The sequence below is a fragment of the Colossoma macropomum genome, unplaced genomic scaffold (assembly GCF_904425465.1).
Source record: "Colossoma macropomum unplaced genomic scaffold, Colossoma_macropomum, whole genome shotgun sequence".
Taxonomy (NCBI): Eukaryota; Metazoa; Chordata; class Actinopteri; order Characiformes; family Serrasalmidae; genus Colossoma; species Colossoma macropomum.
In genome coordinates, this window is record NW_023494802.1 from 19,735,732 (window position 1) to 19,750,163 (window position 14,432).

General features: G+C 42.4%; 1 protein-coding gene across 1 annotated transcript in view; it reads left to right on the forward strand.

Annotated features, from left to right (window-relative positions):
* si:dkey-178k16.1 (band 4.1-like protein 1) overlaps positions 1-11,304 on the forward strand; it is an 88,344-nt gene extending 77,040 nt beyond the window's left edge. Inside the window, exons 14-24 of the mRNA XM_036591997.1 lie at positions 213-248; positions 813-965; positions 2,335-3,111; positions 4,611-4,661; positions 5,376-5,765; positions 6,144-6,389; positions 7,501-7,560; positions 8,148-8,240; positions 8,358-8,438; positions 8,535-8,651; positions 10,320-11,304. Of these exons, the coding sequence (XP_036447890.1) occupies positions 213-248; positions 813-965; positions 2,335-3,111; positions 4,611-4,661; positions 5,376-5,765; positions 6,144-6,389; positions 7,501-7,560; positions 8,148-8,240; positions 8,358-8,438; positions 8,535-8,651; positions 10,320-10,325 (2,010 nt within the window). The 3' untranslated portion in view covers positions 10,326-11,304. The remainder of the gene's footprint in view (positions 1-212; positions 249-812; positions 966-2,334; positions 3,112-4,610; positions 4,662-5,375; positions 5,766-6,143; positions 6,390-7,500; positions 7,561-8,147; positions 8,241-8,357; positions 8,439-8,534; positions 8,652-10,319) is intronic.
* The last annotated feature ends 3,128 nt before the right edge of the window (positions 11,305-14,432 follow it).

Consider the following 14,432-nt stretch of genomic DNA (forward strand, 5'->3'; position numbering starts at 1 on the left):
TGCCCCACTCTCTGCAGTTCCATGCCTGACTTTAGCCTGTGTGTATAAGAGACTTGCTCTGTCTGTTTGGCTGCCTGCCTTGCCCTCTAAACTCAACCATGCTCTGCCTCCCTGTCTTCACTCCTTCCACCGTCTCCCCCCTGCCTCTTCCTCGCTGTGCCTCGCCCTGCCTCGCCTCGCGCCATATCTCACACCCTCACCCCTCTCCCCAGTCGGACCAGGACTTGGCCCCACGCCCCAAACAGGAGGTACTACTTCTGGCACATCCATGCCTGAGCTGTTTGTCTCTGATAAGATCCTATCATTAGTTTCTTTTCCATGCAGTGGAGGTCATGGAAACTGGACCCCGAAAAACGGTGATCTGTTGACTGCACAAGCATGTGTCATATTTTCAAATGTGGTGTGTTTTATTTCACCTGATTGTGTCCAAGGACCATTTGGGAGGTGTAAACAGTTAATACTTTAAATACTCCAGGTTTTTAACCTGAATTTCGACATACTTTCTTCAATGAAACAGAAAACATTTTGACTCAAAACATTCTTATCGTAGAAGTCAGTGGGCAGTTACTTAAGATATTAGGTTGAAAATCCCTGAAGTATTCCTTTCTTGCAGTTGCCAGATGTAAGATAAATGTTATTTATGAAATAAACATCACCCACTACAGGTATATTTACAGAAATTCCTGTGCAATGAAAAAATAGGACATTTGCTATACACCCACTGTTGGCCAGTCTGAATATCTACCTATTTAACATTCTGTTTCACACATTGCAGTGAGGACGTTTGCCTTGTTGATGGGTTTGTTTTGCAGCAATTCCTGGATAAGCCGGAAGACGTACTGCAAAAGCATCAGGCCAGCATCAACGAGCTGAAGAGAGCGCTGAGGGAACCCAACAGCAAACTAGTCCATAGAGAGAAACGCCTATCTGCAGCCTCTTCTGGTAGCACTCCAGAGAAAAAAGCTGTAAGTATAAGAGGCTTAAAGAGCCTGCAGTGTGCAGTAGGATGCTTTATAATGTAGCTCCAACAATATGTATATTGCTCGTCATATCAGCTTTAGTGGACTCATATAGTAGTCTTTGCCAGTTAGTATAATTTTTTAAGCTTTTACTTTCACTGGGCAAAAAAGTTGATTGTGATCTTTATTTAATGGCTTTCTTTTAATGCTTCATACGCCGATCAGGCATAACATTCTGACCACCTCCTTGTTTCTATGCTCATTGTCCATTTTATCAGCTCCACTTACTATATAGGTGCACTTTGTAGTTCTACAGTTACAGACTGTAGTCCATCTGTTTCTCTGCATACTTTGTTAGCCCCCTTTTGCCCTGTTCTTCAGCGGTCAGGACCCCCATGGACCCTCACAGAGCAGGTACTGTTTGGGTGGTGGATCATTCTCAGCACTGCAGTAACACTGACGTGGTGGTGGTGTGTTAGTGTGTGTTGTGCTGGTACGAGTGGATCAGACACAGCAGTGCTGCTGGAGTTTTTAAACACCTCAGTGTCACTGCTGGACTGAGAATAGTCCACCAACCAAAAATATCCAGCCAACAGCGTCCTGTGACCACTGATGAAGGTCTGGAGGATGACCAACACAAACTGTGCAGCAGCAGATGAGCTATCGTCTCTGACTTTACATCTACAAGGTGGACAGACAAGGTAAGAGTGTCTAATAGAGTGGACAGTGAGTGGACACAGTGTTTAAAAACTCCAGCAGCACTGCTGTGTCTGATCTACTCATAACAGCGCAACACACACTAACACACCACCACCACGTCAGTGTTACTGCAGTGCTGAGAATGATCCACCACCCAAACAGTACCTGCTCTGTGAGGGTCCATGGGGGTCCTGACCGCTGAAGAACAGGGCAAAAGGGGGCTAACAAAGTATGCAGAGAAACAGATGGACTACAGTCTGTAACTGTAGAACTACAAAGTGCACCTATATAGTAAGTGGAGCTGATAAAATGGACAATGAGCGTAGAAACAAGGAGGTGGTCATAAATGTTATGCCTGACCGGTGTATGTCTTTCTTTAAGTGGAGACTGTTGAACTCTTATATCAAGCCATTGGCCAAGTGCAAACTAATAATGTTTTGAATTTGCCATGAAAGTATTCTGAAACGGGTTAATAGTGTCAATGTTTTTTTGTGTTCAAGAGGTGAATGATTACATAAATGATAACATTTGAAACAGTGCTTTCATGTATGTTTCAGTAGGTAGTGGATATGAAACTATCCCGTCAACTTAAACTAATTCTAGGGCTTACTAGAACAAGAGTGTACAGACGACACTCGCAAGCAATTGAAACTGTTCACTCTATATTGATATATAGGCCTCTGAGGAACCCTTATTGATTGAGAAGCCAGACGGTTGTCAAAGAGACCTGACCCTCAGTTCAAAAGAGGAAAAGAACAAGAGCCCCGCTAGAATAGATCCATCTTTCACTGGTTCACAGCACGAAGGAGAGGAAGCGATGAGAGAGAAAATCCATATGCCTCATGGCACAATGGGAAGCTATGCCATAACAAGGAAAGCAAAGGACTCCATCCCATCACCAGAGAAGCCTCAAAGAACCAGAGCTAAAAGTTCTGTACTGAAGAACAAACATATCCAGGATGCGCATTCTGTTGTGGACAATGATGATGATAACGGATTTCCACACGAGAGGCATGTGGAGAACAGTATTCATGCAAACGGCTATGATAAATATCCAACAGAGAGGCGATGGACTGAAAGGAGGTATGCAGAAGATTCTGTGAACCCAGATTTTTGGAATTATGAAGAGAGAAGCTGGGGTGAGGCTTCTCCCAATGCAGCCGTCGACAAACATATGAGAGATCAGTATAACGGAAGCAGATGGCAGAGACAAAGCATGGAAGGCGGAAAAGACAAAACAAGAACTACCGTTAAGACCCAAACGACCGCAGACTCAGTTCAGAGCAATGCCGCTCAATCGGAGGTAAAACGAGTCGTACCCCTGAAGCCTGAGAGGTCGAAGAAGTTGAAAGGAAACAAGGGAGTCAAGCCGCAAGACCACACTGAAAGTGGCAAATCAGTTAATGAGATTGAGGGAGCAAAGTCGAACGAGGATTCATCTGGAAGTGAAAAGGTACTGGATTTTTTCACACAAACAAGTAGGCCTGTAGGCACGGGTAGCATCGCAGCGGTCGCTGAAAGAAATCCGACTGCTAATGGCCATAATAGGGACGCCAGAGCACACAACCAGATACCACGACCAGACAGGCAGCAGTTTCAGGATCCAGCAGACAGCGTTAATCAGAGACTTAGCGCTGGGGATGACCAGGTCTATTGTGAAGATCCTTCCCCACTGTCCAATTTCCCATCAAACTTAACATTTCCTGCCTTTGATCAAATGACCCCTTTGTATCCTCTTGTAAAATCCCAGAGGACAAGAGAGGCACGAAACAAACAGACCACCTCTGTTGATTCCGGCCACAGCCTCCTCAAGAGCTCCAGCTTAGAATCCGCCAAGAGGAAACCAGTGGTAACAACTGCTTGGCATCTGCTTGTCACTTACAGGAACTGTAGGCATCGCATGAACCTGCACATCCATATTTTATAGTTTTACTACACACACCTGTAGAACATAAGCACCTGTATCTGAGGAGAGATGGGTGAAATGCCCAGTTTGGCATCTAGTCTTATCCATTGGCTGGTAGAAGCGTTAGGGTGTTGTAGTCGCTGGCTGATTGGATGAAGATGCGCTTCCTCCTTTCCCTTTCCCTCCTCTCCACAGCTCAACATCTGCTTGCACATTTGAGACAAACCATAGGATCCTCCATGTAATTTTCATTGCTTAAGCTTCAGGCTCACGTTCCTCTAATTCCCACTGTGCCTATGGCCTTTCCTTCCAACAGCCGTTTTCTGGTCCCAGTTTATCGGTCGGAAAGGGAATGGTTGTTGCTGGGAATCAAAGGCACCATGCTATTATGCTGAAATGCCATTTTTGCAAATGTAGGGGCTTTTGCAAGCAAGACTTCCAAAAATGGCCATATAATTGCTTATGAGCAGGGCACAGAGGTAATGTGATTGAGCTAAGCCATGGTCCTTGGATGAAATTGTACGACGTTGTGGCCTAAAAGGCTTCAGTTTCCCTTTCACTTGGGTAGATTCAAGGGCAGAGAACAGTGAAGCCCACTGAGCTTTAACTTGCACAGCCTTAACAGAAACCTAGGAATTACTGCTTAATATAATTTGGTATCACTTGACCTTTGTGTGCTGACTAAGCACTTCGATATTTTACACGAAGCTCCTGAGGGTTAAATCATACATTTTTCCACTATGTTGTAAATTGCAGTGCCATGTCAATAAAAAGAATTAGCTGAATACCTTCAAGGTCCTTGAAATGGCACTTACCACAGCTTCCTACCTTGAAAGTATACAAGCTCCCAGCTCTGAAGTCTTACGGTGCAACTTACTTGTCGTTAAAGAACCCTATAGAATGAATACCTTGTACTGACATAATTGAGTTTTGGACTTTTATATTACCAGCTGGTGGATTGTGGGCGTTGTGGTGTCCTGCTCTTTTTGCCTGAAACCTCAGAGCTCTAACTTTGCATTACTCTTCCTATTATTTCATTTCACCAGGAGCCCCTCCCCACTCCAGCAATTCATGCGGAACCACAGGAGGAAGCCCAGGTGCCTCATTTTTCCACTCATCTTGCCTTCTCCCATCTTGCTAACCCACAACTTCAGGCTTCAGCATCTTTGCCATGACCTAAAAGCTAATAGCTCATATTTGCTGTCATACCACAGTAGCGTAAAATCAAACGCATGCCCCCCACCGTCCCTACATAATCACATAACTTGTCCCATTGTGTCTGATGATTCAATGAGATGAGGTTTTGTCTCACTGCATGTGAAGATGTTCTAACATGGTGGGGAATCGTCATTCACCTACTAACTGCATCTAAGGCTGGCCTCAAAGAGCAACGAGCCAAGATTTTTCAATATGTTCTAAGTAACTCCTGAGAATTCAGATACAGACGGATAACTAATGCAAGAATTAATTTTATGGGCAACACAAATGTGATGCTCTACAGAGGTCAAACAAGTTTTGCCTTAATCCTCCCTCAGAGACACGTACACGTTCTGAAAAGAAAATTAATCCATCTCCTGAGTTTTACCTAACATCTAGATTCCCTCTAGTCTTGTGTACTTAGTCACTACACATAAACATCATCGTCTAAAAAGATCCTTGCTTTGTAAAATATCTATCCATGCCATCGCCTTTTTGTAGTTGCTTCATGTTACCACAGTCCACTTTTGTTGTTTCTACAAGCATAGTTTAAGCTCACATCCTAAATGACTGTTTTCCTTTTCCCGATTTCCACTCTTGCTGTATTCCCTCAGAGGGAGCCATGGGAACGACGCCTGGGATCTGTGTCCGAGGACGACCCTGACCCAGAAACCCTGTATCTTAAAGAGACCCACCTGGGTATTGAACGCAAATGCTCCAGTATCACCGTCAGCTCTACTTCCAGTCTGGAGGCTGAGGTGGACTTCACTGTCCTTATGGACCTTCAGACAGGGATGGAGGAATTCTCCAGAGGTATGTCCGAGCTTGGAGAGAAGGACTTCTCACCTGAATTTAGCTATTCAGACCGGCCAACCCATCCAGCCTTCACACTAGGGGCTGACCCCATCATCCTACCAGAGGAGAAACACGCAGAAGTATGGAGAACTGTGGAAGAACCGAAGCCGGTTGTAGAGCCAAAGCCTGTGGAGGAGCGTAAACCTGAGGTAGACCTTCCTCTGTATTGTAGGAACATATCTCGTTTCTGTCCAAATGTGTTTGATCATATCATTTTTTATTTTCTCTTGCATCTTACAGGGCATCAAAACAAAGCATGAATTTACTTGGGAATTTCAGTTCATGATTGATGCTAATTCTGTTCCATATGGTGCCGCCTTCCATAGTCGAATGTCAGTCCTTTGAAGGTTTGGTTGCTTTAATTTCAAAATTCTGTTACGTTTCTCACAGCTTCGTATTCTTTTCTTTTAATTCATTCCTCATTTTATGCTGTCAGGTTCTTTCAGCTAACACTGCCTTTCTAAACTCCAGCAGCCTCGTTCCTCGTCAAAACCTGACCTTTTGCTATTGTCTTTTTCTCTATAAAGCCTTTTGTGCCAAAAAAAGCTCCACGGTCAGTGAAAGCTGCTCAGGCTTTGAAGAAGGAGTCTTCAGAGCTTGCGAGTATGCAAGCGGTAAGACGAGAGGCTTCAGAGACGGCATCCTTTCAGCCCCACAGTAGAGAGAGCAGTGAAATCATTGCCTCACAGGCTCTGAGGAAGACCGAGGTCAAGATTGAGACACAGCCAAATGGATCAGAGGTCACCACAACCATTATGGAGATTGCAGATCAGGTATAGACTATTTATGACACTGTACATTATAGACATACATAAACTGTAGAATACGTTGGATTTCCTAAGGCAGCCTGTACTGAAGTCACTGTAGCCAGGCTTGCATCCAGCTGTTGAATTAAATTTAAGCGAACACCCTGCATTTCCATCAGCTCTGCACACAACATTAACACTGCATTACATTCATAAAAATCCTTCAAAGAGATGTAAAGATTTGTCTGTAAACTAATATTTAGCAACTGCATTACTGTTTTGTTTAATTTTATGGCTACACATATACATAGTGCAAAGACAAACACTCTGGCAAACAACGGCTCAGGAAGTTCCATTAATCAGTTGCAGGCACCTGCCGGTAATACAGGGAGATTCACTCGAAAGAGGCCCCGAATATTCTGTTGTAACTCCTGTTATGATGAAGCAATCTGATCCAAAAAATACGCTACATACCTCGATGTCTGTGTAATGTATTGCATTACATGCGATGCTGGAAGTGATCTCCGTTTTCTGCCAGACATATGAAGGGGTACGGGGGTATGCACCCGGTAGTTCCAAACGGAGGTTAAACGTGGCGACAGCTGTCCGGCGCCTACCTCATTGCTCCGACACATTGCACGTTGTTTGGTTCAGATTGCTTCGTCCTAGAGAGAGTTATTACAGAATATTCGGGGCCTTTTCCAAGTGAATCTCCCTGTATAATTGCAGTTTTTTCACTCTTTGATAAGATACAAAGGTTTTCATTTCTTCAGCTGGTAACTGTCATTCAAAAATGGAAATGTGATCAGTCTGATGACCATTTCATTCACATTTACTTCATTTATTAAGAAAACGCATTGCCTTTTTTTTTTTTAACTCAGCAACAATGCATTCACCTCAGGCGAGGTTCCAAAATAATATACAAATATTGGAAATTTTATTTGTTATCAGGCTTTTTATATGGCAAAATGTGCATAAAGTAAGTGGATGGAAACCTAGCTAGTGTCTATGTTATAGTAAACAAGCTGTATAAGGTCATTTCCAAGTAAACAGGTGGCTGCAGTGTATCCTACATTCTAAATATGCTTGACATTGGGTTTCTTTTTGATCACAAACATGCAAAAACATTATGTTGCAGGACCACGGCATGAGTGGGTTGCGAGAAGCTTCTTTCACAATGGCCGAGAGGATCTCTCCTGTACGTATGCGCCAGCACAGATATATATGCATCAATATATGTAAATGTAAATATATGAAATAATCAAATTGTTGTGAGCTAAGTTTATGTCCGCTGGTGGAAAATTGTGAAAGCAAAGTGTCCAGCTGGCCTGTTGTACAGGGAGATTCACTCCAAAGAGGCCCTGAATATTCTGTTTTAACTCCCGTTAGGATGAAGCAACCTGAACCAAAAAATACACTACATACTTTGTGTAATCGACTGCATTACATGCGATGCTGGAAGTGATCTCCGTTTTCTGCCAGACACATGAAGGGGTACGGGGGTATGCACCTGGAAGTTGCAAACAGAGGTTAAACATTGTGACGGCTGTCCGGCGCCTACCTCATCGCTCCATCGCAGGGGCATCCCGGCTTGTTCAGAGCTCCATATACTGAGGAGCTCATTGCACGTTGTTTCGTTCAGATTGCTTCATCCTAGACAGAATTATTACAGAATATTTGGGGCCTCTTTCAAGTGAATCTCCCTGTAGTTTGACTGCTCTGTGTATAAACTGACAGCTTTGGATTTTGTTTTATTGCATGTATTGTTATTCCTTTTTCGGACAGGTCAGTTTTGGATCTTTGGCAAGGGAAGGTTCTGGGTCTCCTCTAATGGTAACAGAGAATGTGACATCAACCACAACGACACATGTTACCAAGGTAGCAGAGAAAGAGATAAGGCTATTTATGTCATCAGAAGATAAATACGGCCCATAGGCCTCTAGCAGTGATGACCAAGATTATTCTCTCTCACTAGTGTCCGTTTCTCTATTGCAGACTGTGAAAGGAGGATACTCAGAGACAAGAATTGAGAAGAGGATTATCATTACTGGGGATGACGATGTTGACCAAGATCAAGTAAGTTCTTGAAGAGAGAACAGTGAAACCTTGGAAAGTATCTGAAAAAGATGTACATATTTTTCCCCCCGACTTGAAGAGTTTGCTTTTTCACAGGCGCTTGCCATGGCAATAAAAGAAGCCAAGCAGCAGCATCCTGACATGTTAGTAACCAAGGCCGTTGTTGTCAGGGAAACAGAATCTTCCACACACGACCCACATGAGGAGTCCAAGGTATCTGTCATATCCAGTCCCAAAGAGCATAATTAATCCTCTCCCTGTGAAAATAAACACGTATGCTTTCACTGAAATGTTTATCTGTCACATTGGTCTTTTTAATTAGGGCATAGGTGGAGTCTTGACAGGGTCATAATAATGTGTCAGTAACATTACAGTTGACTTCCTGTGCTGTTTCCACTGGCGGATAGTGCTGACGAGCACAAGCTACAGTACAGAGTTACACAGACCTTACTGTGAATGTCCAGGGGGAGTCCAACTGGAATTTAAGAAGCGATTATAAAGTTCAATAACACACTCACTAAGACCTACTTTATTACACATCTTTATGACTATATTGCACTGCAGCAACATGTATAAGGTATTATAATAAAATGCTTGCAATAAATTACAAAACTTACCTTTATTATAAATAAGACAGAAATTGTGTATTCTTTCAGGTTTTATATGTTTTGTGCTAAGAAAATAGATATTTTATTTTAAAATTTACTTTTTAAGCAATAGAGCATTTGATGCGCCAGCATTCGAATACTGAAATCTACGACGGCGTTTTAGGGCCACTGTTAATAAAAATAGTAGACGTCAAGAATAAAGTCGTAATATTTTGAGAAAACAGTCATAATATTTTGAGAATTTTTTTTTAATATTTTGAGAAAAAAGTCGCATAAATGCGACATAAAAGTGGCATTAATACCAGGAAAGATCGTAATATTGTGGCCAAAGGCTTTGGGAAGGGAAGGCAGCACCTCCTCATGTTAAATGAGGGGCGGTGAGTTGGTGGAGTTCTACTTTAATATCGATTCACCCATAAAGAAACACTCAGTCTCCCTGTCTCTCCTGCACATCAGCACCAGCCTGTTATTAGTATAAGAAACGGCTGAAACGGCTGAGCAGGAAACTGTTTATCTAGAATAAAGAGCCAGACGGACTCGGAGGAAACTGTCTGTCTGTGTTGAAGGAGAATCTCAGGCAGGGTCGTCTACACGGCTATCGGGGCTCCATCTCCCCCCATTCAAAGAGGGCATGAAGTTTCACAGACAGTGAGAATGATGATCAAAATGATCCACAGAGAGACAGGAGTGAGTGGAGCTCTGGCGCCAGTACAGCAACCGAGACCCCAACGCATTACAGCAGCGCCCCTACAGTTAGACCACTTTATCCTCCAAATATTACGATTTTTTTCTTGAAATATTACAAATTTATTCTCAAAGTCTACTATTTATATTTTTATTAACAGTGGGCCTAAAACGCTGTCCTACAAATCACTAGTCAGGTACTTATGTTTTGTTATGGGAAGACAGAAAAATCAGAGACTTAATATTCAGTCAAATGAAGACAGTAAAATGTGGTGAAATATGCTTATACATATATATATTTTAATATGCGATCATGTATATAAACATTTTTCTGACAAACTATCATTGTTGGCACATCGTCCACCTCTAAGAAAACAACATGTTCTCATCAGCATCCAGTGTTGTACCAGTTAGCTGTAGTGAGAGTTCATGAGCTCATCTGAAGAGGCAGCTCCGTTACTCTGCACAGTAAACACAAACATGAAAACCTGACAAATTCCCTTAGCCTAACAATTTTTCAGAAAACACGTTATACAGTTCACATTGGTATACAGTACTGATGTTAATGCCCATCATTGCTTTTTCTCAGTCCTGATCTCCTAGGTTCTCAGGACTGTGTACAGGAGAAGTTCTGGATTTTGAATCGCCCAGGACCTCACCGGTTTGCATACGGATAAACACCCACACTCAGTCAGAACTCAGAACTCACCGTTTATGTACACATCCTTTTGTTTTTACGCTCGCCGTGGTTGTGAAAATTTGAATGGGAGCTTTTGACTCAGACTCTGACTTTGTCTGGTTTTCTGACCCATCTGGATCTGTACAGTCTCCAGCGCCAAAGATTTTGGCCAGCCTGCTCTGCAGCACAGCATCCAGAGCTGCTCTGTTTAAGGGAATACACCTTCACAGCCCAAAGTGAACTTTCTTCTCTTTCTACAGCCCAAAGTGGCACTGGGCATGATTCACTAGGCCATTTGAAAAACTTCCGAACTGATGATTTGTCTTGGTGTAAGGACAGCATCATCTGTTGGGTAGCATATCTAGGGATGGAAAAGTTACTTGTCTCTGCATACATATGCCCATGCTTACTCGATCAGCTAGAATTAGATTCTGAATCTCAAACCAGTGATCTGCATGTGGCAAAGCAGGCTTTAGTCTAGGATAGATCAACAAATTTAACAAACAACGGACAGCACCAAACCAGCTACAGCAGGTCAGTGCACTCATCAAACAGGCACATATGGTGCTGACAGGGGACGGACAGATTGCTGGACACAAGGACACCAGTCTTTGCCAACAACGGAAAGAAGAGGCTTCTGAGAAGCAAAGGCTCTCAAACTAATACTTGGTAGAGAGGAAAAATCCATGAAAAATGCTTCAAAACATTATGATCTAACTGCTCGGCATCCTCAAAAGAATCCTTTGCTCCACTTCGCAACGTTAAGATTTACCACTTGAACTCGTACAGTGTTGGGATTTATTTTCTTGGACTTAATGTATATTTGGACTTGGAAAACCCTACCATAATGCTCCTGTATGCGTTTCAACATGGTAACAAAAGTATTTTTTCTTCAGTTACATGTACGCCGATCAGGCATTACATTCTGACCACCTCCTTGTTTCTACGCTCATTGTCCATTTTATCAGCTCCACTTACTATATAGGTGCACTTTGTAGTTCTACAGTTACAGACTGTAGTCCATCTGTTTCTCTGATACTTTGTTAGCCTCCTTTTACCCTGTTCTTCAGTGGTCAGGACCCCCATGGACCCTCACAAAGCAGGTACTATTTGGGTGGTGGATCATTCTCAGCACTGCAGTAACACTGACGTGGTGGTGGTGTGTTAGTGTGTGTTGTGCTTGTACGAGTGGATCAGACACAGCAGATCTGCTGGAGTTTTTAAACACCTCAGTGTCACTGCTGGACTGAGAATAGTCCACCAACCAAAAATATCCAGCCAACAGCGTCCTGTGGGCAGCGTCCTCTGACCACTGATGAAGGACTAGGGGATGACCAACACAAACTGTGCAGCAGCACATGAACTATCGTCTCTGACTTTACATCTACAAGGTGGACTGACAAGGTAGGAGTGTCTAATAGAGTGGACAGTGAGTGGACACAGTGTTTAAAAACTCCAGCACTGCTGTGTCTGATCTACTCTTACCAGCACAACACACACTAACACACCACTACCACATCAGTGTTACTGCAGTGCTGAGAATGATCCACCACCCAAATAGTACCTGCTTTGTGAGGGTCCATGGGGGTCCTGACCACTGAAGAACAGGGTAAAAGGAGGCTAACAAAGTATCAGAGAAACAGATGGACTACAGTCTGTAACTGTAGAACTACAAAGTGCACCTATATAGTAAGTGGAGCTGATAAAATGGACAATGAGCATAGAAACAAGGAGGTGGTCATAATGTTATGCCTGATCGGTATATATGTATATGCACCCATACACATTCCATTGTGATTACAAGAGAAAGCTCCCTGTAATCTTCAGAAAGAAAAGACTACACACTGGATATGTACAAACTAACCTGTGTCTGTTAGACTTTTATCATTCTGGTTATAAATATAAATGGTTACGTAAATGTTTTGCACAAAAATTGAAGAACCAATGAATGCCCCAAATATTTTGTTTTATATGATCATTTTTAACCTAAAACTATTTGAAGCCCTAGAGACACTGGCCCTAATGTTAGTAATGCATAATGTTAAAGTCTGTTGCATATTTGTATCATATGCATGTGAAACTCAGCCATTAATAACTTCTGCTAGTTTTTAGAGACATAAAAGGAGAAGCTAACACAAATACTGCCAGTTTGGCTTTCCAGATACCCCAGAGACACAAAATTGTCTTTAGATACGTTATTTATTGATTTTTGTGTGTGAATCTTATTCTCGGTTTATTAGCAGAAAAAAAAACCAGACTCTTTCCTTACATTGGTGCACCACGTCCCATACTGGCAGTTAATGGATGCCGTATTAAGTGTCGAAGAGATCACGTCTTACAGGTTTTAGTGTGTTTCAATCTGACAGTTCCTGACTTTGTGGTAAATGTCATGAGCCTTTGGTTTATTTTCTCAGTGGAGTGTGTTCAGTGATTCTCTTTACAAACTTCCCTCTGTAACACTAGTGCTGGAACAGCGTGAAGAATGACTGCAGGTATACATGTTGTAGTGTGTTATGAGTGTATGGGCTTTTATTGGTATGTGTATTACTATTCTTTAAACAGGTCTTGGAGGATCTTGTGTTAGGATGAAGAAAAGGTTGTCAGAAATGCTCTGATTTTATTAGAATGCTGGAGGTGTCTTGTTGTAGATGATTTTCTTATGGACCTTCAACAAAAGATTGCACCGTGATCATCACACCTTCCTCAACTTGAACATGTCCAAGATAGACGTAGAGCTCTCAGACATCTAAGCAGTGCAATTACAGACTTGTGGAGGGGCGGTTTTCCAGACAAAGTTCAAAATTAAGCTGGAATAATCCTAGAAGAGTACAGAAAGAATTTCTTGTCATTTAATTGACCTGCTACTGAACTAAGACTTCATATGAAAAACTATTATAGTCATTGGATATTGGATCATCACAAGAATCTACTTCAACACGTTTATTTTCACAGGCCCTGCCTGCCACTACCTGGCCATGTAGTGCTTGAATTTCATTCATTTATAGTCCTATCAATTAATAAATCTGATCTAATCTGAAACCTGGCGTGCTGTAAATTTAATTTATACAACAGTTAGTTCCGGCCACGCAAGCTGATTGGTTGACATCACAGGTTTTTCACAAACACTATCACTCCGCTGAGACGCCGTTGCTAAGCAACGACTTTGACAGCTGTAGGAGACGCTCAAGCCATTTGAATGTTTTTACTTCTTTCTTTGCCACAAACAGAAAATGGACACTTTTAAGATCACATTTGACCGACAGCCGATTTGGTCAGACTCTGAAGATGAGACGACACTAAATTCCCAAACTGTCATCACCACTGAGCAGCTTTTCAGTCGGCAGCTGTGACAGAAGAACAGCTAAACAACCTGGAATCAGCCAGAAATGAACCCAACACCATTCGCCAAACTAAATGGGCTGTAAGATGCTTTACAGACTGGCTGGAACAAAACAACATTAATACTGATCTGGCAGAAACTGACAAAACTGAGCTAAACTTGATATTGCGGCAGTTTTATGGCTCAGTCCGATTTGGTCAGACTCTGAAGATCAGACTACACGTTTGGTGAATGGTATTGGGTTCATTTCTGGCTGATTCCAGGTTGTTCAGGTGTTCTTCTGTCACAGCTGCCGACTGAAAAGTTTGGGAATTCAGTGTAAGGAGCTGGAGAACGAACTGCCGGCTGTGCAGCGAGTGGGCGGAGCTTGTTACTCTGACGTAGCAACAAGCTGCTCATAAGGAACTATAATTTGGCGGAAGGAACTGCGAACATTAAAACATTAAATGCCGCGTGCACGACCCAATTTCTTACTTTATTTATTTAAATGTTGTATAAAAGCAATAGAACACTCAAGGTCATGTGTTATCGCAAATAACATCAAGGCTGTGATCATCTACGGTGACCAAATCACAGCCGTGATGTTATTTCATGATAACACACTCCCTCTTGTGTTCTATTGCTTAATTATAACCTTGGCTAGTGTTAGATTGCCTCTAATTTTAAAAGCAATCTTTATAAAA